Source organism: Oncorhynchus masou, chromosome 6, assembly GCF_036934945.1.
Source record: "Oncorhynchus masou masou isolate Uvic2021 chromosome 6, UVic_Omas_1.1, whole genome shotgun sequence".
NCBI classification, from domain to species: domain Eukaryota; kingdom Metazoa; phylum Chordata; class Actinopteri; order Salmoniformes; family Salmonidae; genus Oncorhynchus; species Oncorhynchus masou.
The window spans coordinates 35,132,079-35,157,240 of NC_088217.1; the positions used below are offsets into that span (position 1 = coordinate 35,132,079).

The 25,162-nt window shown below is 42.2% G+C and overlaps 1 protein-coding gene across 1 annotated transcript in view; it reads right to left on the minus strand.

Annotated features, from left to right (window-relative positions):
• LOC135541987 (ephrin type-A receptor 8-like) overlaps positions 1-22,256 on the minus strand; it is a 127,565-nt gene extending 105,309 nt beyond the window's left edge. The window contains exon 1 of the mRNA XM_064968531.1: positions 22,059-22,256. Coding sequence (XP_064824603.1) covers positions 22,059-22,155 — 97 coding nt within the window. The 5' untranslated portion in view covers positions 22,156-22,256. The remainder of the gene's footprint in view (positions 1-22,058) is intronic.
• Between the last annotated feature and the right edge of the window lie 2,906 nt (positions 22,257-25,162).

Sequence of the window (25,162 nt, forward strand, 5' to 3'; positions counted from 1 at the left end):
GGAACCACCAAGACTCTTCCTAGAGCTGGCTGCCCAGCCTAAATGAGCAATTGGGGGAGAAGGGCCTTGGTCAGGGAGGTGATCAAGAACACAATGGTCACTCTGACAGAGCTCTAGAGTTCCTCTGTGGAGATGGGAGTACCTTCCAAATGGACAACCATCTCTGCAGCACTCCACCAATCAGGTTTTTATGGTAGAGTGGCCAGACAGAAGCAACTCCTCAGTAAAATGTTGACACACACGTTTGTGTTGAAGAAGCACCATGCTCCGAATTGTGTTGTCCCGAACCTTGCCTTGAATCTCTGGCATTTCAAATTGTCAGTATTCAGTTGCCGCCATCCCCTTTCCAAGCGCACAGCCCGAAGTGATTCATCAATAACGAGTGGCATGATGCCGTCAGCAAGAGGTCCTTCCCCACCATCAACCCAGCCACAGGAGAGGTCATCTGTCAGGTGGCTGAGGCAGACAAGGTAGATGTGGACGAGGCTGTGAAGGCTGCCAGGGAGGCCATCAGGTTTGGGTCACCATGGTGACGCATGGACGCGTAGGACCGCGGACTGCTCCTGAGCTGGCTGGCAGACGCAATCGGGAGGGACACAGCCTACCTAGCGGAACTGAAGACTCTGGATAATGGAAAACCCTATGTCGTGTCTTACAGCATGGACGTGCCCATGGTGGTCAAGTGCCTCAGGCTTTCAGCTCGACTGCCCCCAGCTTCTGGAATGCCCTGCCGGACCAGCTGAAGGCACCACAGACTCTGGGCTCCTTTAAAATGGGGAATAAAACCTTTCTCTTTAGGAAGGCTTTCTGTTGATAGCTGTGCTCCTTGGTGACCTAGTCCCTTGTAGTGTTAGCTGTGTTATTAAGCCCTATTTGGTTTTTATTTTATGCACTTTGAGATTACTGTGTATAATGAAAAGCGCTTTACAAATGTAATACATTATAAAAGGCACATGACAGCCCGCTTGGAGTCGGCCAAAAGGCACCTAAAAGACTCTCAGACTATGAGAAACAGGATTCTCTACGCCGGTGAAACTGAGACTGAACTCTTTGGCCTGAATGCCCAGCATCACCTTTGGGGAAGTTTTTCAGCGGCAGGGGCTGGGAGACTAGTCAGGATCGATGGAAAGATGAATGGAGCAAAGTACACAGAGATCCTTAATCTCTCTAGGGTAGGGAGCAGCATTCGGAATTTTGGATGAAAAGCATGCCCAAATTAAACGGACTGTTACTCGGGCCCAGAAGATATGATATGCATATAACTGGTAGATTTGGATAGAAAACACAATAGTGTCTGTGAGTATAACAACTGATTTAGCAGGCAAAAACCTGAGAAAAATCCATTCAGGAAGTAATTTTTTGGGGGATTTTGTGGTTTTCGATTCAATGCCAGTACAGTATCCATTGACTTAGGACTCCATTTGCAGTTCCTATGCCTTCCACTAGATGTCAACAGTCTTTATAAATCATTTCAGGCTTGTATTCTTATAAATGAGGGAGTAAGACCAGTCTGAATGAGTGGACCCTAACGTGACGCAGAGTTTTTTCAGGCGCATGTGCATTTCTTGTTTACCTTTTATATTGACAACATTTTTGTCCGGTTGAAATATTATAGATCATTTAGGCTAAAAAACAACCTGACGATTGAATATAAACATCGTTTGACATGTTTCTATGAATTTGGCGGATACAATTTGGATTTTTTGTCTGATTGTTTTGACTGAGTTTGAGCCTGTGGATTACTGAAGATTAAAATGAGTTCTAACAAAACTGAGGCTTTTTGGATATAAAATGAGACAAGAAGTTAATCTTTAAATCATGTTTTGTTTTCTGAATTTTTATGATGAACAAAGGAACATTTGCATCCCACATACCCTAGAGAGGTTAATGAAAACCTGGTTCTCCTTCTAACAGGATAACTACCCTAAGCACACATTCAAGACAACACAGGAGTGGCTTCGGGACAAGTCTATGAATGTCATTGAGTGGCCCAGCTAGAGCCCGGACTTGAACCTGATTGAACATCTATGGAGAGACCTGAAAATAGCTGTGCAGCAATGCTCTCCATCCAACCTGACAGAGCTTGAGAGGATCTGCAGAGAAGAATGGGAGAAACCCCCAAATACTGGTGTGCCAAGCTTGTAGTGTCACATCAAAGAAGACTCGAATCTGTAATTGCTGCCAAGGAGCTTAAACAAAGTACAGAATAAAGGCTCTCAATAATTCAAAGTCAGTGATTCTAAATAGAGGAGAAAAAACTGTACATTTACTCAGAGCTATTGCGTATTGTTTTGTTTTGTTACCATCACTCCCAATGCAACTTCAGACCAAACTCTTTACAGACTCATCCTTTATAGAATGTGTTAGCCAATATAGTCACCTGAACATTGCGGTTCTATTTCGATTATATATATTTTTCAATATTGTCTCATATTGACTTTTCCAAGAGAGAGACTTTATTGACAAATTGATGGATTACCAATGACGTCTGGAAGGTGGGATTTCAGCAATATACTACCTGCCAATGACGTCTGGAAGGTGGGATTTCAGCAATATACTACCTGCCTTGTCACTAGAACAACATAATGAAAGAGACCCAGCATAGTGTATGATGCCCCACATACTATAACCAGTATCAGAATATGCATGTCTTTCTTTACCTACAGTACTGATATTTGTTATTGGCCTAGCAGCGGTGTGGAAATTGTGATTCATTTCAGGAAACTAGGCGTGTCGCACGTCACTACGTCACAGGAGAGCCATTTGAACATAATCTTTTTTTAATCAAAATGTGTTTTTTTGCAGAAATACCTTCTTGAACATGTGAACTTTCATGTGCCTTAATAACAAACTTGTATACCATCTGTTGTTCTGCCCCTGAACAAGGCAGTTAACCCACTGTTCCTAGGCCGTCATTGAAAATAGGAATTTGTTCTTAACTGACCTGCCTAGTTAATTAAATAAAGGTAAAATACAAAAAATACAAAATATGTAAATACAAAAATATTATTAAATATGGATCAGTGGGACGCTGCGTCCCATCTCGGCAACTTCCGGTGAAATTGCAGAGCGCCAAATTCAAATTAAATAAATATACTATAAATACTATACCATACTATAAATATTTAACTTTTATGAAATCACAAGTACAATACATCAAAATAAAGCTGAATTTATTATTAATCCAGCCGCCATGTCTGATTTCAAAAAGGCTTTACTGCGAAAGCAAACCATGCGATTATCTGAGGACAGCGCTCAGCACACAAAATATTACAAACAGTTAGCAGCCAAGTAGATTAGTCAAGAAAGTCAGAAATAGCAATAAAATTAATCACTTACTTTGATTATCTTTGTATGGTTGCAATCACAAGACTCCCTGTTACACAATAAATGTTTGTTTTGTTCGATAAAGTCCCTCTTTATGTAAAAAAACCTAAATTTTGTTGGCGCGTTTTGTTCAGTAATCCAATGGCTCAAATGCGGTCACAACGGGCAGACAAAATTCAAAATAGTATCCATAAATTCATAGAAACATGGCAAACGATGTTTAAAATCAAACCCCAGGTTGTTTTTAGCCTAAATAATTTATAATATTTAAATCGGACAACAGCGTCGTCAATATAAAAGAAAAACAAAAAAGGTGCGCTCTCGGTCGTGCGCAGTAACCAGCTCTGGGGACATCCCAGGGTCCACTCACTCAATGTGATCATTCTCCCTCATTTTCAGAATAAAATACTGAAACAATGTCTAAAGACTGTTGGAAGCCATAGGGAACGGAATCTGGGTCATATCCCTTTAAATGGTGGATAGGCTTTCATTGGAAAAACAGCCATTTCAATAGTGGCACTTCCTGGAATGGCACTTCCTGGATGGATTTTCCTCAGGTTTTCACCTGCCATATCCGTTCTGTTATACTCACAGACATTATTTTAACAGTTTTAACAGTGTTTTCTATCCAAATCTACCTAGCTTCTGGGCCAGAGTAGCAGGCAGTTTACTTTGGGCACGCTTTTCATACAAAATTCCAAATGCTGCCCCCTATCCTAAAAAAAGTTAAATTACGAGCCTAGTTGGTTTAGCCACGGAAAAAGTTAGCAACCTTCCCTCTAGCCATGATTGGCTGAGATAATGAGTGGGCTGGACATCCCGAGAGATGAGTTTGGATTGGTCTGCCATGTAGCACTGTCTAAAACAGGAGCTGGTCAGTATGTGTCGGTATTCTTTTCTAACGCTGTTTTTTTTAAGATATCACTCAGTAGAACTGCATAAGTGTTGCTCTCCACTTTTTGGAGGACCGAGTTTTAAAATCAGTGGAATTAGAGTACGATAGCTAAGGAGATTTTATTTTGATTACAAATATGCAGACAGAGTAGAAAAGAGAACACAGAGAAGGCTGTTGTATAAAACACCTGTCTCCAGATTACATCTTCAAACTAAGGGCAAACATGGCATCTGTGACAGAGAGGGAGAAGTGTCCATCCATGTATATGGGTAAGATAGTCTAGCTAGCTACATTTTCAGATATTACACGTTTCTAATTTTGTCAGAAAGTCATTTTCATTTCAAGCTAAATTATGCTGTTAGCTAGCTAGCTAACATTAGCTGGCTGTCTCACTAACTAATGTTATGTGTATGATCTCTGGAGTAATATTATTCATATCTCAGAGTCATTCGCATTGCTAGCTATAGCCTAATGTTAGCTAGATAACATGAACCTGGTTGGTTAGCTACCTGCAGATCCATGCAGGGTAGTAACGTTATGAGGATTATGGCTCATTGTTTAGCTAACTAACTACATGTCTAAACAAAAGACCCCACTATGCAAGTAACCATTTCAAAAGAATGTTCATGATGTCACTACAACAACTGTCGGTAGATGTACAGTAGCTGGTAATTCCGCTCTGGCTTTCTACTGTGATTTCAGAGCACTCTCATCTGAGTGTGCCAAAGCTCAGAATAACTGACGAATTTGTGAATGCTCAACACCTGTTGAATATGGCCTGTTTCAGTAAACATTGGCAAAAAAAGTGTAATTAAATTGTTGCCAGCAGCACAGTTGCAGTCACCAACACTCTGGATAACATGAAAACAGCCTAGCCAGCTCTGCTAGGGCAAGTAAAATGGTCAGAGTGAGGTGTTCTCTCATTTGTGTCTGGAAGTAGCTCGTAAGCTAGCCAACGTTAGCCAGTTAGCTTGGGTGCTTGACTGCTGTTGTTAGGTCAGAGCGCTGAGATCAACCCTACTCCTCGGCCAGAGCGTCCAGTGTGTGCTCTGAATCCCCGAGAGCGAAACACTCTGAATTTACCAACCTGACAATCTGACAACACTCTGATTTTATGAATTCCCAGTGTGCATTCTGAGCACACTCTGGCAGTTCAGATTACATTTAAGAGCACAACTGTAGTTTAAACCAACCTTTAATTTTGAAATCTTTGGTTGTTTAGTTCATGGCCTCACATGTGAATCCTTAAAGAGATGGGTGGGGCTAAGGCTCAACAGGGTGTGAATGATGCTGAATGGGTGTAGACAAAGTGCTCTCCAGTGGGGGGGGGTCAATGTAAATAGCCAATTGAGAAATTGTTCTGCAGTCTTATGGCTTGGGGGTAGAAGCTGTTAAGGAGCCCTTTGATCCTAGACTTGGTGCTCCAGTACGCTTGCCGTGCGGTAGCAGAGAGAACGGTCTATGACTTAGACAATTTTTGGGGCCTTCCTCTGACAGGTCCTGGATGACAGGAAGCTTGGCCCCAGTGATGTATTGGGCCATACGCACTATCTCTCTGTAGCGCCTTATGGTCGGATGCTGAGAAGTTGCCATACCAGGCGGTGATGAACGTAGTCAATATAACTATTTGTTCAGCACTTTTGAAACGTATAGCGACATAATTTAGAACATGGACCGTCCTGTACACCAAGTCAGAACTGTAGGATAAATAAAGGGGGCATATAAGCAAATAATGGAACCTCTTACAATATTCCATTCGTCTAAATCAGGCTATAGGATACATGTGCACCTATCTCGCCTGCTCCCGTTCTTCCCCCCTGGTGCTCGAGGACGCCGAGCTCCCCAGCATCACGCACTCCTGCCACCATCATTATTTCCTTCCCTATATCTGTCTGTCCACCAGCTCGGTTCCCAGCTTCTGCATTAAGGTTCATGTGTCGTTTTGTTACCCATGTGCTGACACTGTTCCTTGTCTGTTCCTCATTAAATGTTTGACTCCCTGTACCTGCTTCTCGACTCCAGCCTCGGTCCTTATAGCACCACCAAGTCAGAAGTCATGTTACATAATTTACATAATTTATGCAGCAGTATACAATAAATTTTTGGGCTCACCTTGTTGTACTGTGCTCACTTGAAAAGTAAGGTGGCGCTTTCAAGACAACTAGGAACTCTTAAAAAAAACTAGTTTAAATCATGACATCAGTGATCTTCAGGTTAGAGCTCTAAAAAGAAGCCAGAGTTCCTGACCTGGAATGCCAAGTTGGATGACCGTTAAAAACGTATTTTTCAAGTCGTAGCTAATTCTTTGTGTCTTGAACTCTGAGTTTCCCAGGTCCGAGTTTCCAGTTGTTTTGAACGTGGCAGAAGTCATGCTGGATTGACAGCATGGCCAATGTATTCAACCTTTTCTGGCCCATGGTGTTGCATGTGAATGTTTATCCTTTTAAGCTTGGAAAAGAGACCCTTAAACCCTGACTTAAACCAATAAGTTGTATCTATCATTTCTCTTCATATGACAAGGATTGAAAAGGATTTGCCAGTAGATTGTCGAATTGAGTCATGATGATGACTGCTTGTCTAGCTAAGATTTTGTAAGTATGATGTTGTCATGATCAGTACAATTGTTTAAATATATATACAGTATTTTTAACCTTTATTTAACTAGGCAAGTCAGTTAAGAATTAAGAACAAGTTCTTATTTTCAATGATGGCCTAGGAACAGTGGGTTAACTGCCTTGTTCAGGGGCAGAACAACAGATTTTTACCTTGTCAGCTCAGGGATTTGATCTTGCAGCCTTTCGGTTACTAGTTCAATGCTCTAACCAAAAGGCTACCTGCCGCCCAACCAAAGCTATTAGAATCAAAGCTACCGAATATGTAACGTGATTTGATGTCATTATATCTGTGGCTAATGACCTTCAGCCATCTTGGATGGGCACTTCAAATGTAAATCTATGGCAGCACCCAAGGGGCTTGAACTTTCTAGCTCTACTTGTAGATTTTGTGGTAATGTAGTGTCTCCACGAGTGACAGAACACTGAGAAAATCACACGCAAATAGAGAACATCACCAACCCCTATACTCTGTTTTTTTCTGCTGGCTGCCCCACCAGCACAGAAAGCACTGTGCTAGAATGAAACACCTGCATTTTGGAGTTGCTTTAGTCAATAAAGCAAAAAAGAGACCATGTTTGCCACATATTCCCTGATTGACGGGTCGCCACTGTGGACATCGGTATCTCTCACTCACAAGTCTGAAGTTCATTACACATTTAGTGTGCATCCCTCAGAATACAACTTTCCCAGACTATCCACTAGTTAACTTCCTTGTAAGGCTTTCAACAATATAATCTGATTCCACAACCTCATAACCGTGATAGTCCGGCAGCTGATTATTACACATTTATTCATATAGTTTCATTGGCTGTTTGAGTTGTGGACATACTGTATGTCACAATAGACCTTTCGGCACTCCCATTTCGTGGCTCTGAACTCTGTAGAATGCTGAAACCATAACTTTGCCAGATATCCATCACATTATACATTGCATCTCTGTATAATGATGTATCTCTCATTAGCTCTTCCCTGCAGTAGAGGAGTAGAGGAGAATACTGTAGTGATCCTAATCAGTGCCTTATTCGGTGTATGGCCCATTCTCTATGTGGCGCTTTTCATGTCCTGCAGTTTACCAGGCTGGAGGGGAAGCTAGCTGTAGAGAAAGCTATTAGTGTGCTTCAAATAGGGACCAGCGATCGAGTGAGAGAGAAAGAGAGACTAGGGACACCAGTTCACGTTTTGGTTTATTGTCAGAAACTAGGGAAGAAATTCAATCAAGTTAATTTTGCATTGCAGCAATGCGTTTTCTTTTTTCTCATGTTGGAGTCAACCTTGTCAAGGCAGGCACACCTCAAAGACTGACATGATCGACATTTTCTTCTGATGTCGAGGCAAAGTTTCACATGTCCCATTATATCCCATCCCGTCCTGCCTGGACCACATTTAAATTCAAACCGTGGTACACCTAGACATTAGTAAATCATTAAATTATGTCCATGGGAGATTTGCAAGAAAATTGGGATCTCAAGTTAGGAATTGGCCAGAGACTGATTTCAAAGGAATAGAGAGATGCAGAGATGCAGAAGAGATAGATGCATGGAGATTCTACACTCATGTAGTAGTGGAATCCATCTTCCATTTATTCTCTCCTTTCTCCTCCCCTCCAAAAAGCTTTACTTGTCCTACGTCATCCTTTTTATGTCTATCTCTCTATATTTCTCGCATTCCTTGTCTCTCGCTAACGCCTAAATAAGGAGGGATTTTCTACAATCCTATAGAGGTGTTACTACTGTTTTCTCTCTCGGAGCAAAGGAGGGGTTTGATTCAGGATGTCACTCTTTGTGCCTGATTTAACAGAAACACAGTTAACTGTCAGCAGATGTCAAAACATTAACACACACACCCTAAAGACTTTGATGGACACACTTATTACAGTGCCTGACTGCTCAGAAACCCATGCAGCACACAGCATTTAGTGCACTGAAACACACTGTACCTGACGTGCACCTTCAGGCCATTTGAAGATGATCTCTTCATTAGCATTCCCACATGTAAACATTTGACAATATGTTTGCTACCAGACAAATACCATACAAAACAATATTGCTGAATTCAAACATTCACCTGTCAAAATAGCTGATCAAATTAAAATTAGCTGTCAAATAACACTGTAACATGTGGATAAAATACCAACACATTTCCTCTGGCATTGTCTATGTGGGCAATTGCAAGACTCTGGTGGCTTTCTAAGTGCAGTGTCCTCCACTCGCCTAGCATAGTACTGACTACTGAATGGCTCCCTGACTCACCTATTGCTGTTCTTCAGACCCTATGATCACTCAGCTACACAGCTGATGCCCCCTGTGCTGTTTCAATAACACTGTACCTCATTTTGTTTACCTGTCGGCCCCAGCCTCGAACTCAGGTCCTGTATGTGTCTAACTGACCTCTCTGCTCATTCATCGCCATTTACCCGTTGTTGTCTTAGCTCTCCTGACCAACACCTGTGACTGCTTTATGCCTCTCTCTAAAGTCAATATGCCTTTTCTACTGCTGTCAGCTAGTCCTTATTGTTTTATTTCACTGTAGAGCCCTCAGTCCCGCTCACCTTGCCTTAGATAGCTCTTTTGTCCCACCCCCACGCATGCGGAGACCTCACCTTGCTTAACTGGTCGCACCAGAGACAAAACCTCTCTCATCGTCACTCAAGTTCACCTCGACTGTACTCACATCTTACCATACCCTTGTCTGAACATTATGCCCGGAATCTATTCTACCACACCCAGAAATCTGCTCCCTTTATTCTCTGTTCCCAACACACTAGACAACCAGTTCTTATAGCCTTAAGCCAAACACTTATCGTACTCCTCCTCTCTTCCTCTGGTGATGTAGAGCGTAACCCTGGCCCTGTAGACACCAGTACCACACCTATTCCCTAGGCGCTATCATTTGTTGACTTCTGTAACCATAAAAGACTTGGTTTCATGCATGTTAACCTCAGAATTCTCCTCCCTAAGTTTGTTTTCACTGCTTTAGCACACTCCGCCAACCCTGATGTCCTAGCTGTGTCTGAATTCTGGCTTAGGAAAACACCATCAATTCTGAAATTTCCATACTCAACTTCCACAGGGAGATAGTCTGCAGAGTTCTGTCATGCTATTCAGGTCTGTGCACAAAGAGTTTGAGCTTCTACTTCTAAAAATCCACCTTTCCAGAAATAAGTCTCTCACTGTTGCCGTTTGCTATAGACCCCCCTCAGCCCCCAGTTGTGCCCTGGACTCAATATGCGAATTGATTGCCCCCCATTTATCTTCAGAGTTCGTACTGTTAGGTGATCGAAACTTAACACCACGGCCGTGCTACAATCTAAGCTAGATGCCCTCAATCTCACACAAATTATCAAGGAACTCACCAGGTACAACCCCAAATCTGTAAACACGGGCACCCTCATAAATATCATCCTGGCCAACCTGCCCTCTAAATACACCTCTGCTGTCTTCAACCAGGATCTCAGCGATCACTGCCTCATTGCCTGCATCCGTAATGGGTCCGCGGTCAAACGACCACCACTCATCACTGTCAAACACTCCCTAAAACACTTCAGCAAGCAGGCCTTTCTAATCGTCCTGGCCTGGGTATCCTGGAAGGATATTGACGTCATCCCGTCAGTAGAGTATGCCTGGTCATTCTTTAAAATGCTTAAATAAGCATGCCCATTCAAAAAAAATTGAACTAAGAACAGATATAACCCTGGTTCACTCCAGACTTGACTGCCCTTGACCAGCACAGAAACATCCTGTGGCGTACTGCATTCGCATTGAATAGCCCCCACGACATGCAACTTTTCAGGGAAGTTAGGAACAAAATACACACTCAGTTAATTAAGAAAGCAATGGCTAGCTTTTTCAAACAGAAATTTGCATCTTGTAGCACAAATTCCAAAGGTTTTGGGACACTGTAACGTCTATGGAGAATAAGAGCACATCCTCCCATCTGCCCACTGCACTGGGGCTAGGAAACACTGTCACCACCGATAAATCCATGATAATTGAGAATTTCAAAAAGCGTTTTTCGACGGCTGGCCTTGCTTTCTATCTGGCTACCCCTACCCCGGGCCAACAACTCTGCACCCCCCGCAGCAACTTGCCCAAGCCTCCCCCTCCCGCTTCTCCTTCACCCAAATCCAGACAGCTGATGTTCTGAAAGAGCTGCAAAATCTAGATAAGCATTCTTATCAGCAGACTCAACAGCCTTGGTTTCTGAAATGACTGCCTCGCCTGGTTCACCAACTACTTCTCAGATAGAGTTCAGGGTGTCAAATCAGAGGGCCTGTTGTTCAGACCTCTGGCAGTCTCTATGGGGGTGCCACAGGGTTCAATTCTCAGGGAGACTCTTTTCTCTGTATATAACAATGAAGTCGCTCCTGCTGCTGGTGATTCCCTGATCCACCTCTACGCAGACGACACCATTCTGTATTCTTCTGGCCCTTCTTTGGACATTGTGTTAACAAACCTCCAGACAAGCTTCAATGCCATACAACACTCCTTCCGTGGCCTCCAACTGCTCTTAAATGCTAGTAAAACTAAATACATGCTTTTCAACCGATCGCTGCCCGAAGCCGCCCGTCCAACGAGCATCACCACTCTGGACAGTTCTGACATAGAATATGTGGACAAATACAAATATGTAGGTGTCTGGTTAGACTGTAAACTCTCCTTCCATACTCACATTAAGTATCTCCAATCCAAAACTAAATCAAGAATTGTTTTCCTATTTAGCAACAAAGCCTCATTCACCCAAGCTGCTGAACATACCCTCGTAAAACTGACTATCATAGCGATCCTTGACTTTGGCGATGTCATTTACAAAATAGCCTCCAACACTCTACTCAGCAAATTAGATGTAGTCTATCACAGTGCCATCCGTTTTGTCACCTAAGCCCATAAACTACCCACCACTCCGACCTGTATTCTCTCGTTGGCTGACCTCACTACATATTCGTCACCAAACTCACTGGCTCCAGGTCATCTATAAGTCTTTGCTAGGTAAAGCCCCGCCTTATCTCTGCTCACTGGTCACCATAGCAACACCCACACATAGCATGTGGTCCAGCAGGTATATTTCACTGGTCATCCCCAAAGCCAACTCCTACCTTGGCCGCCTTTCCTTCCAGTTCTCTGCTGCCAATGACTGGAGCGAATTGCAAAAATCACTGAAGCTGGAGACTCATATCTCCATCACTAACTTTAAGCATCAGCTCTCAGAGCAGCTTCCGATCACTGCACATGTACACAGCCCACTTGTAAATAGCCCACCCAACTACCTCATTCCCTAAATTGTTATTTATTTTTGCTCTATTGCACCCCAGTATCTGGACTTGCACATCATCAACTGCACATCTATCACTCCTGTGTTAATTGCTAAATTGTAATTATTTTGCCACTACGGCCTATTTATTGCCTTACCTCCATAATGTTACTACATTTGCACACATTGTGTATAGATTTTTCTATTGTGTTTTTGACTGTACATTTGTTTATCCCGAGTGTAACTCTGTGTTGTTATTTTTGTTGCACTGCTTTGCTTTATCTTGGCCAGATCGCAGATGTAAATGAGAACTTGTTCTCAACTGGCCTACCTGGTTAAATAAAGGTAAAATAAAAAAAAATATATATATAAAATAAAAAACCAATGGGACCAATCTCATCGAACATGGGTACAATACAGCCAAGTCTCGGCCTGGGATCATGGACATATCTGACTTTGGATACCGAATTTACAAAAAATGCTGTGTGAATAAGTTGTTCTGTATGTTTTGCGAATTCATTGCAATCAATCAGTGTGTGTGTGTGTGTGTGTGTGCGTGTGTGGTGTGTGTGTGTGTGTGTGTGTGTGTGACTCAATGGATATTCTTTCAGTTTTCTTCAGATAAAGGTGTCCTTGGAAGTCTGAGTGTTTGTGTTTGTTAGTGTGTGTGGGTTTGGGATTAGTGTGTGTGTTGTGCTCCTCATCAGAAAAAGGTATACGCTTGACTGAGTGTTAGCCGCCTTCCCTGAGAGCTTTAAACTACATTTTATTCGTCTTACTTTCATTTGTAAGTTTATCTGCTTTCCAGTGTACTTGTAATATTGGTAATTGCCCTTCAGCTAAACCTCAGCAAGAAGTCAAATTCATTTTTCCAAGCAATTCTCAGTTTAAACCTTCAGGACATCCAACAGAAGTGTTTAAAAAGGAATCTGCTATCAGTGGGACATATCTTTAGATTTATTGCATTTTTTGTTTAATTACCCACTTTTTGATCTTGTCTCATCGCTGCAACTCCCCAATGGGAGCGAGAGGAGAAGGTTGAGTCATGCGTCCTCCGAAACATGATCCGTCAAACTGCACTTCTTAACAACCGGCCGCTTAACCCAAAAGCCAACTGCATCAATGTGTTGGAGAAAACACCATTCAACTGACGACCGAGGTCATCCTGGCAAGGTGTCGCTAGAGCAGGATGAGCCCCCGGCCAAACCCGGATGACACTGGGCCAGTTGTGCGCCGCCCTATTGGACTCCCAATCAAGGCCGGTTGTGATACTGCCCAGGATCGAACCCGGGTCTGTAGTGACACCTCTATCACTGTGATGCAGTGCCTTAAACCGCTGTGCCTCACAGGAGGTGTCAGCGCTGTGTGTATAGGTGGCAGGGAAGTCAGGCGCAGGAGAGTCAAAATGGAGTGTAAATGGAGTCTTTTAATAAAAATTCCACAGAACATGCTCCATAACACTAAAACATACAGACATGAAAAAACATGGGTACAAGGACCCGTTGCGCACCAACACAACAAATAAACAACACTAACAATAAAACAATCTCTGACAAAGGCATGAGGGGAAACAGAGGGATAAATACACAACAGGTAATGAATGGGATTGAAAACAGGTGTGTGGGAAGACAAGACAAAACCAATGGAAAATGAAAAATGGATCAATGATGGCTAGAAGACCGGTGACGTCGAACGCCGAGCACCGCCCGAACAAGGAGAGGCAACGACGCGTGGCTCCAGCAGCGCGTCGACACCGGCCTCGGGGACGACCCGGAGGGCGAGGTGCAGGGCGATCCGGATGGAGACGGTGGAATTCTGATAACATGGAAGGATCTAACACGTCCTCCACCGGAACCCAGCATCTCTCCTCCGGCCCGTAACCCTCCCAGTGCACGAGGTACTGAAGGCCCCTCGCCCGACGTCTCGAATCCAAAATGGATCGAACAGAGTTTGCCGGGACCCACTCGATGTCTAGAGGAGGCGGAGGAACATCACGCACTTCAGCCTCCTGGAGTGGGCCAGCCACCACCGGCCTGAGGAGAGACACATGGAACGAGGGGTTAATACTGTAATTAGTGGGCAGTTGTAACCTATAACATACCTCGTTCACTCTCCTCAGGACTTTAAACGGCCCCACAAACCGCGGACCCAGCTTCCGGCAGAGCAGGCGGAGGGACAGGTTTCGGGTCGAGAGCCAGACCCTGTCCCCTGGTGCGAACACTGGGACCTCAATGCGGCGACGATCTGCGCCAATTTTCTGGTGCCTTATGGCGCGCTGAAGGTGGACGTGGGCTGCCTCCCGGGTTTCCTCAGTGCGCCGAAACCAATTGTCCACCACAGGAGCCTCGTTCTGGCTCTGATGCCAAGGAGCCAGAACCGGCTGATACCCTAATACACATTGAAAGGGAGTAAGGTTAGTGGAGGAGTGACGTAGCGAGTTCTGAGCCATCTCTGCCCAGGGCACGAATTTCGCCCACTCCCCCGGCCGATCCTGGCAATAAGACCGCAGAAACCTACCCACATCCTGGTTAACTCTCTCCACCTGCCCATTACTCTTGGGGTGAAAACCTGAGATCGAAAACAGTCATCATGAGCCTGATTCAGATCTGTATTTATTCAGAAAGACTTATTTATTGGAGTTATACTTATTTATTGGAGTGTTTAAATTCATTTAGAACAAATGCAGAACACATGAACTGAGAGTTATTTGAATGTTGATCAACAGAATAAAATATATAAAAAACATTACGTTTGAGAGAAACGTTATAAAACACACATTTTCCCTGGCAATTAGGAGTTCCTTGTAGCCTGGTACAAACTACTGTATTATAAGGAGGCGGCGAACAGTGCGCGCACAAGATCTCCCAGTTTAGCCAATTTGTCTACGTCTCTCCAAACATCAAATTTCTCTTGCTCCAAATGACAAATTTGGTGGTGTTTTGGAACTACTCCTGCTGCAGCTGCACCGCAGGTTCCACCGCTGCTATTGCCGGTTAACTGGTTGAACTGATTCAATGTAGGCATTCAATATGAATGGTTAAGGTAATGAGAGTTACGGTTTGTGACAGGGTTAAAACAAAAACAAGCCCATGGTTAAGTTTAAGCATTCATTCCAAATCAGAGGTGGATTGGCCATCTAGGAATTCCCTTTGTCCCTGCCGAAGAGAGGAGGGTCTCACTGAAGGTATAATTATTATATCTAAAACACTTAATTCAGTTCAATATATTTCACAACAAACCTATTTGATATGGCTTTGAGTACATGAAATGCACACAGGCTATTGTAAGGCCTATAGCTCTCATGGGTAGTACCAACCGCAGAGTTTTTTTTAACATTACATTTATCTTGATGGATGCACGCACACACACACAAACACACACGCACAGTAAATAAATAACGTCCTGAGAACATGTTTTCAATAAGACTTTTAATAGCACTGCTCGCTTAAGTTAACCGTTTTGAACTCCAAGCACATGGAAATTCAGTTGCTTTGGCATTAATCATGAAAACACTTTTTTTTTATTGTGGCAGTGAGATTCAAACTCATGTTCTTCTGTTTTTATCCAAGGAATTAGTCCACTGCACCACCCGGATGGAGCCAGCATGCCATGTTATTTTACTCATACAAAGTTGTTCATTTGAGACTATTCAAACAGATCCCATTTCAAAGGAATATAAGCACTTCTACTAAGCTAACATATTGAATTGTTTTAAGATGGTCAAACCATGGATAATTTAGCTATTTGATTTTGAATTGTAGGACCCCTGTATGTATCAAAAACAAATGTTTGAAAAAATATTCCATTTGACTACTAGCCCATAGAAAAACATTGAATAACACAATCATAAATGGCAAAACAGACAGTCGAAAAAACAATCGTAAGGAGTAAAGTTTTAAAGTACTATATCTAAGAGACGTACGAAAGCTCAATAAATATTATTGGACAATTATCCAACCCCTTTATTTAGCTGGCACAAAATTACTTCCATAATTTTGGGGGCCAGTACTGGGTCACCGTCAGACCAGTGACACTTGTAGGAGTTGTAGAGCGAAACGGAGAACACCATCAAGTTCGTGAGAGTCTCCTCTTTCCAGAGAGTCATTAGGGGATAAAATCCGTCCAAAAAACGAAAATATTTCCTGAGCTTCCTTATTAGTTTGTAGGCCAAACTATTCTGATGCTACAGACATTTTTGTGAGAAGACCAATTTTCAGGATGTCTCCTGCTCTGACAAACAGCGCTGTAGCTCTGCCACTTTCCACTGCAGATGTGGAAGGCCGACAGGCGGATGTGGTGGATTGAGATGCAGCCCTTCTAAAAAATCATATATCTCTAGCTTAAACAGACAGATTTAATTAGATGAATCGACTCTTACTAAAGAACTCTGAATGGCTTTATAAGATGATTACTCATGATTTGGGTCCTACCAAATCCAGTGCTGGTGCCACCAATAGTAAACGTTAGTTATACCAGAGGAACATGTTAGTCTGGAGCTCTGTTATAGTAATTAACACTTAACCCTCTATTTTTAGCTGCCGTTAATGTGGCGTTAGCGCACGTTAGTTTGCAATTTCGTCATTTAAAAACTAGCGCACTGGCATTTTCCAGCCCTAATGCCAGCTTTGGTTATTTACCCTCCTAACATCAGCAGGCTTGCGCTCAGAGGGAGGGGTTGAAATATTTGAGACGTGTCTTTAAAAACATGATCCAAAGTGTTAATTTCATTTTCTTTTTGACCTGCCCAATGTGATCAAGTTGGCTTGTCAAGATCGTTGATAAAGTGTTTGGCTCGTGAGAACACTTGGAAATAAATCTTAATCACCCAAGCTTTATTAAATGATCAAGTTTGAGAGGAGCAAAACAGTGAGTTGATGTTCCCTTTTTATCTATGTATTAGCAAGGCCTACATTATTTTAGGCATGCTTTGGATGTGTGTAAAACCTCCTCCATGATGTAGGCTACATGTGTTCATGCCCATCATGAAACAGGAGATTTGAACCTCGATGAATACCGGTAAACCTCATATTAAGAAGTTATTTTCTTGTATAAATTGTTTTTTTCTGGTTCATATTTTTAAAACCCAAGCCCTCCGTAGGCTACCCTTACTTACGCTAGGCCTACTGCAATGAAGGCTGCTACAACAGCAATGTCTCAAATCTTTTTTTATCCGGCCGATTTTCTGATATGATTACATTTTACATGATTACATTTTATTGTCATTGAAACAACAAACATATTGCTTGTTTTTCATTAAATGTGATTAAAACAAAACTTATTAGAAGTATTCACTGTCCTGGTTGTGTAGTGGGCAGTCATTTATGATATGTGTATATTATAAATACGTCACATGTGATCCATGATAAGACGAAGCAATTAGACTATTCAAATATTTATCTGACTCCATAAAGATTATTTACCAATATGCATGAACATCATAGTTGAGTTACAGTAATAGTCCATTGGGTGGAGAGAGAGAGAGAGAATAAAAGAGTATCACCACAGCAGTTCAGGAACAAATAAAGAAAAAACTATGAACCGTATACCCTTTTATAAGCTTCTGAGTTGTTTGGATTCAAAACCTGAATTGCTGACCAATAGTATTACTGTAAAGTTAATCTCCAATCAGAAGTCAGACCTACATGATGTAACCTCTGCTTATCAGAAGTGTGACAATGGGGTTTGGCAAGACTAACGCAGAGATTGTTCTTATCTGATTCTACATCAGAGAGAAGTGTTCATGACCGGACGGCTAGCACTGTAGTAGACAATCTTCAGACCAGCAGTTCATGGTCCTAGCAACATCACTTCAGGTGTGTCCTTTTTGGTGCCCTAGCATTGTCTTCTTCTTTAGACATGCAAATGTCCTTAGGTAGCACCTTTCTGCAAGCAAGCTCGAAAGGAATTCTCCATTTCTCTTTGTAAAAGAAAACACGTAACTGAAGGTATATCACAGATTAATTAACATTTCAATGAACATACAATTGTTTATTTATCTGATTGGATTGGTCAATAGCAACTTCAAATGTAGTTTCATCAAATCAGTCAAATATACATAAAATATTATCAAAGATCCCTATCTCAAAGACAGTATATTTGAGACAAAACTCTCAAACTCTCCTCCCTTTGAGAGAAAATGGATAACCAGAATTTATAAACAATCAAGAAAAATTCATGAAGTCAAATCAAAACAACTTTCAAGCATAAATCGAACACATTCTACGTGTGAGAATTACAATGTAAGTTCAGAATGGTTTCACAAGCAATTTGTGCCTGGCTCAAATCGGTCTTATGTAGCAAATTTGAAATTGTGTTTTTGTACATTGGATAATAGCAGAGACACAGAGCTACAAAAGGGTATACCATACACTGCATTTGAGGAACAATGGGAAAGTAATTTTGCTTTGAAAATTGATAAACTTGTAACCTCACCTTTGAGAAAATGGCCTTGAATGTTTTGGTACCGACTGGAGAGCACTTCTTTCTCTGCACCCATTCAGCATTGTTCACACCCTCTTAAGCTAAAGTTAGCTAACAGTACACTTTAACTTGAACTTCAAAGATTTTATGTCAAAATTAGACATGTGTAATATCTGAAAATGTTGCTAACTAGACTATCTTACCTGTGGTCTGAAATCGGAGTAGATAACCAGAGCGAATTTACAAGCTATTACATCCATCAACAGTTTTTGCAGTGACATTCTATTGAAATGGAAACTTGCATAATGGAGTCTTTTGTTAAGACATGTAGCTAGCTAGCTAACTAACTAAACAATGAACCATAATTCCTACTCATGACATTACTACCCTGCATGAATCTACAGGTAGCTAAACAACCAGATTCAATGTAGCTAGTTAACATTAGGCTATAACTTGCCAAACAGATGGCTCTGAGATACGAATAATAAGATCATACACGTAACGTTAGCTAGCGAGCCAGCCAGCTAACGATAGCTAGCTAACAGTACACTTTAACTTGAAATGAAACCACTTTCTGTCAAAATTAGAAAGGTGTATTATCTGAAAATGTAGCTAGCTAGACAATCTTAAACCATATACATCATGGATGGCCGTGTCTCCTGTCGGATGCCACGGTTACTCTTAGTTGGCTATCATACTCGAATTACAGTGATTTCAAAACTCAGTCCTCCAGAAAGTGGAGTGCAACACTTATGCAGTTTTACTACATGATACATTTTTTTTAAACTGTGTTAGACAGGATTACCTAGATATACTGACCAGCTCAAATAGACAGAAGCGTGCTATATGGCAGAACAATCTAAACTCATCTCGCGGCACGTCCAGCCCACTCATTATCTCAGACAATAATGGCTGGCGGGAGGGTTGCTTCCTTTTTCTGTGGCTAAACCAGCTAGGCTCATAATTTAACAATTGTATTCGTATTTACAGATGGCATACACATTTTGTAATTAAGTCACATGAAAATTCACATGTTCGAGACGGCATTTCTTCCAATAACAAAAAAAGTTAATGTTCAAACGGCTCTCCTGTGAAGTAGTGACCCGCGAGATATGCCTAGCTTCCTGAAACGGGTCACATTTGAACATTAAATATATTAGAATCCTAGTTTAAAACAGCCAACATTAGCAAATCAATGGTGAAAGTTCTAAGGCCATTTTGTGACAAACAAAGCAATGACTTTAAATAGCACACACACATCTATACATTCAGATGGACTTAGCCATATGCACCACGCATAGGAAAACATACAATTCTTTGTGTTTTCACTTATTGGCGCACATTACAAACAGCTAGCAGCAAAGTAGATTGGTCACGAAAGTCAGAAAAGCAATCAAATGAATCGTTTACCTTTGATGATCTTCAGATGTTTTCATTCATGAGACTCCCAGTTGCACAATAAATGTTCCTTTTGTTCCATAAAGATTAATTTTAAGTCCAAAATACCTCCATTTGGTTGGCACATTTTGTTCAGAAATCCACAGGCTCAAGCGGTCACGAAGGGGCAGACGAAAATTCCAAATAGTATCCGTAAAGTTCGTAGAAACATGTCAAACGTTTTTTATAATCAATCCTCAGGTTGTTGGGGTTTTTTTTTGTAAAAAAATAAATCTTACCCCCTTTTCTCCCCAATTTCATGCACAGTGTTTGAGACGTTCGGAAGGAGACTAACGTGAGGTAAAATAAATAAATCATTAATCAGAAGACTAATGATCAGATATGAAAATATCTGAAAGGTTATATTGGAAAGTTATAACTTTGTAATCTGAATACTTTCCTTGGTGCCCCAACTTCCTAGTTAATTACAGTTACATGATTATTCAGTTTAATCGAGTAATAATTACAGAGAATCTTTGATAAAAACAAACTCTTCAGTTTAATGATAGTAAAGACACGACAGGAGGAACGTGGAACTACAGATATAGGATCTTCATTTTTAGCCAGTTTGCTACCGCAGGTAAATATGAATTATTATGTGAATTAGAATTAATGGTCATTTTTTATGAGGGTTGAAATATTTTTCATACGGGAAAATCAAGTCTGAAATCTAAAAGTTTCAAATTTCTTGCATTGCAGGAAGGTTCACCTGCAACAGGGTAACCAAATTAAGATCCTACATCTGTATACACATTTGTATTTTATGTTTTTGTAATCATTGCTAGCTCCTAGAGAGGGATATGAATGGAAAGAGTGAGGAGGAAAGAAATGGCCCTGAAACATTCCTCTTCATCCGTTGTCTCACCCTTGTTAAAGCCTATCACTGAACTCCTCTCTCCCTCTCTCTCCTTTCTTCACTGTGCTAAACTGAGGATAAACTGCCATCCTCCCTTTCCCCATCATCCCTCTGTCCTGTGTGCTTACTTCTCTTTTTTCTGGGATAAATAATGAGATCTCTCCCCCTCCCTTTCCATCACTCTTTCGTGGGTGTGACAGTGACACTAAGGCTGACTCTGCTCTGAGTCTCAGGACCCATGACAAGGACAGAGACCCGTCATGCCACACACACATGGACGAACGCACGCACACACGCCCAGATATACACACACACTGGGTCAAATGGGCACGTTCACACCCAAACAACCCAGAGGATGAGTGACACGAGCTTAACAAGTGAAAACAAATGGATGCTGTCATGAGATCGTAGGACAGAGGACAGGAAGAAGGACATAAACAAACCCTAATATTTCTCACAGGCTTATGGATGGTATTGTTTTGCCTAGCATCTGTTGTTGTCTAGGGGCCCCTCAGAAGCACAGTGATTCATCTCTCAGTTGTATCATGAACACAAGACTGTCTGAAAAACAACACCAAGAAAGATCCCACTCACAGGATTTGACCATCAGCATGGTCTATTCTACAGATGACTCAGAGTGAAATACTACTGTGGATTTGAGGCATGATTACTGTCACTGCATGTTGTCCCTGTGTCATTTTGTCACTGAACACATCAATCAACTTCTCTGTAATCTTCTAACCCTGGCCTACTGCCCAGCGTGACTGGTTTACAGGCTTTTTCCAAGATAACACTTTAAGGAAATACTGTATTTAGATGGCATGCGAGACACACATATCCAATCTCTCTCATGCAGATACACACTCATATACTAGCTCATTCATATCCAAGCAACTTGAAAATCGCAGCATGTGCGCATACACCCACATAGGCTCACATCAGCGCACACACGGAAAGGTCTTGCCTATGACTCACATCACCTTGCCAGGATAAACATTCTAACAGATAGGAAGTTCAGATAGGGTTTGATGGCATGGGTGTGTGTTTGTATGTATGAATGTGTATATGTGCATCATAATTCAGCTGAGCTCCACACATGATAAATTAATCCTGGCTGAAGGCATGAGACACAAATAATTCACACCTGTCCATGCGAATATAAGTGTGAGTGCCTGTGTGTATTCTCTTGCTGTCAGTTTCATACCTTCACACACATACATGCGCACACAGACACACACACAGATCCACAATCCTGCCTTACCTTCATTGTTGTCGTTGTTGTTGTTTCCGGCGGTGCCCAGTGTCTGTAGTGATATAGTCCATAGAAACAGTGCTATGAGCCCTGGGTCTGAAGACATGGTGCTTACACACACACACACACACACACACACACACACACACTCACACACTACCAATCTCCCTCTCTCTTCCTCTCTCTCACTCCCTCGCTCTTACTCTCCCTCAGACTTTTGCTGCCTCTGTGTCCCAGTGCTGAAGCGGAGCCTGAGCCAGTACTGAGAGTGCGTGTGTGAGTGAGTGAGAGAGAGTGTGTCTGAGGGGCTGAGGGCTGGGATAGAGTTAGAGACTGCCTCTGTTCCTCTCAGCCTCTCTGTCTGCTCTCACACATACATGCATACTCAGGGGTGGGCCTAGACTGTCACTCCAACTCTCAGTAACCAATTAGAGGGCAGGATTCTGAAGGTCCACTAACCAAATATTCTCACGATACCTCACCTTTACCTATCCTACCTTAGAGACTCTTTCTCTCAATCTCTAACGTGTTCTCTCTCTGACGCTCCCACTCTCTTTCTTTTTCTCTCACTCCTGCATGCACTTTTGACTGTTCTCTGCCCCTCTCTCGCTCTTTCACTCTCTACATCTCAATCTCTCCTCTTTTACTCTCCCTTTACTCTCGCCTCCCTCTCTGCCTCGCTTGCTCTTACTCCTCTTTCCCTCACTCACTCACTCACTCACTCACTCACTCACTCACTCACTCACTCACTCACTCACACACTCTCTCAACTCCACCTCTCACCCTCTTTCTTTTTTGTACTCTTCTACAAATTCTTTAAGAAACACTTGCAACTAATTATCATAATATTTTCTGCCCTTTTTTACATACACATGTCCTAGTCTTGTGTCTGTTGTTGGATATCAAGAAAACTCCACAACATAGAACATATCCACCAGCTTTTCACCTTTTAGAAAAAGGTTCCCTATTGATATTAATGGGAATCAATTCAATGTATTTCTTTCAACACTGTTTAGATTGAGACAGTGGAATATAGGAGAATGATCAACTGAAGGTCATCAATAATTAGAGGTGTGTTCACCCTTGCGTGTGCGTCCATCTCTCTCTCTCTCTGTGTGTGTGTGTGTGTGTGTGTGTGTGTGTGTGTGTGTGTGTGTGTGTGTGTGTGTGTGTGTGTGTGTGTGTGTGTGTGTGTGTGTGTGTGTGTGTGTGTGTGTGTGTGTGTGTGTGTGTGTAAGCTTTTTGTTGCTCCATACAGCCAAATCCTAAACGTTCCCTGTGGCGAATTTCTGATTCAGATAGTCAGAAGTCCTGGTGTGAGTGTGAGTGTGTGTGAGTGTGTGGGAGTGTTAGATTCAAGGACAATGATCAGATATTGATCCTTCTGACAAAGGGAAACTTCACTTGGCAATGACATTATTACTGAAGGATGTGTGCGTGCGTGCGCATACGGGCCTGCGTGTGAATCAAGGACAATTATCATCTATGGATCCTACTGATGTAGAGAAACTTGGCATCAAACTGCAACTTGTCTGATTGCAGAATGAGTACTGTGTTTTCCCTGTAGCTAAAAGCTGACTGGATCAAGGGTTTTGGCTGTCTTCCCATCAATCACAGCACAGTTTTCTGAGGACACTGCTCTTGGTGAAAGCAATATAGTCTCTCTGTTTTAGCCCCCACTATCGACAGGCCACCAACTGTGTTTGTGTGTGGTCGTGTTTAACTATTCTTGTGGGGTTAGGATTTTTGGGTTAAGGTTGAGTTAGGGTTAGTGTAAGAGTATGGGTTAGGATTAGATTTAGGGTTAGAGGTTAGGGAAAATAGAATTTGGAATGGGACTGAATTGTGTGCCCCCGCAAGGTTAGCTTCAGAAGACTGTGTGTGTGTGTGTGTGTGTGTGTGTGTGTGTGTGTGTGTGTGTGTGTGTGTGTGTGTGTGTGTGTGTGTGTGTGTGTGTGTGTGTGTGTGTGTGTGTGTGTGTGTGTGTGTGTGTGTGTGTGTGTGTGTGTGTGTGTGTGTGTGTGTGTGTGTGTGTGCGTGCGTGCAGCTGGCCTTGTGAACAGGGAGACTGAGTGAAGGATGGAGGGATGGAGAGAGGGAGGGATGGAGGAGATGAGTGTCATTGCCAAATGCGGGCAGTAGTGAGCATGCCAAACCCTTCCCCAGGCAAAGGGACATGGGGGGGTACAATGGTTCCCCCTCATCATGTGTAGTGTGCCTCGTTGCCTACGTGCAGCGTCTTAATACAGGAGGGGAAGACACTTACAAATATAAACACACACAGCAAGGGTGGCAGGTAGCCTAGCAGTTAGAGCATTGTGCCAGTACCCGAAAAGTCGCTAATTCTAATCCCTGAGATGACAAGGTGAAAAATCTGTTGATGTGTCCTTGAGCGAGGCACTTAACCTTAATTGCTCCAGGGTTACCGTTGATAATGGCTGACCATGGCAATGACCCGACTCTCAGGGGGAGTTGGGATATGCAGACTACAACTCAAGGAAGACAGCTCCCTGGAGGATGTTTGATCAAACTCATATCAACCTCTTTTCATCTCATCTATACCTCTACTTCATTTCACCTCAATTTCAGTCTCATCAAATGTAGATGTCCTCACATAATGCTTACTACATTCACTGTATCAATAAGCTTAAATCATTCTTGCTTGAAACAAGAAATGTGCCATTATCAGACCACACAGTCAGTGTATTTTGACTGTTTCTATTTGTTTTTAGGGATGATGTGAGACGTACAAAGATATTACTTAATTAAACACAAGGGCTATTCTTAGTATTCCATCCAATATGGGCCTGTTTCTATGACCATTTTACCACAACACTGGCAGTCATGAGTCATTCCATGTGACCGTTGAGTCTGAGTAATCTCCTTTTATGCATTCAGGACATGCTTTGGTAGTATCCAACTCGCTAATGGCCTGGTACTCAGGGCTCTATTGTCCTTCTAACCACTCTGACATCAAAGCAATCGACAATCACATCAAACTTTTATTATCAAAACAGTATTGTGCTTTTAAAACTCACCTCACTGTGATTGATCAATTGGAAGGAAGAGGTTCAACAACAGGTTGAAACTGAGTGCATCAAATCCAAACACAA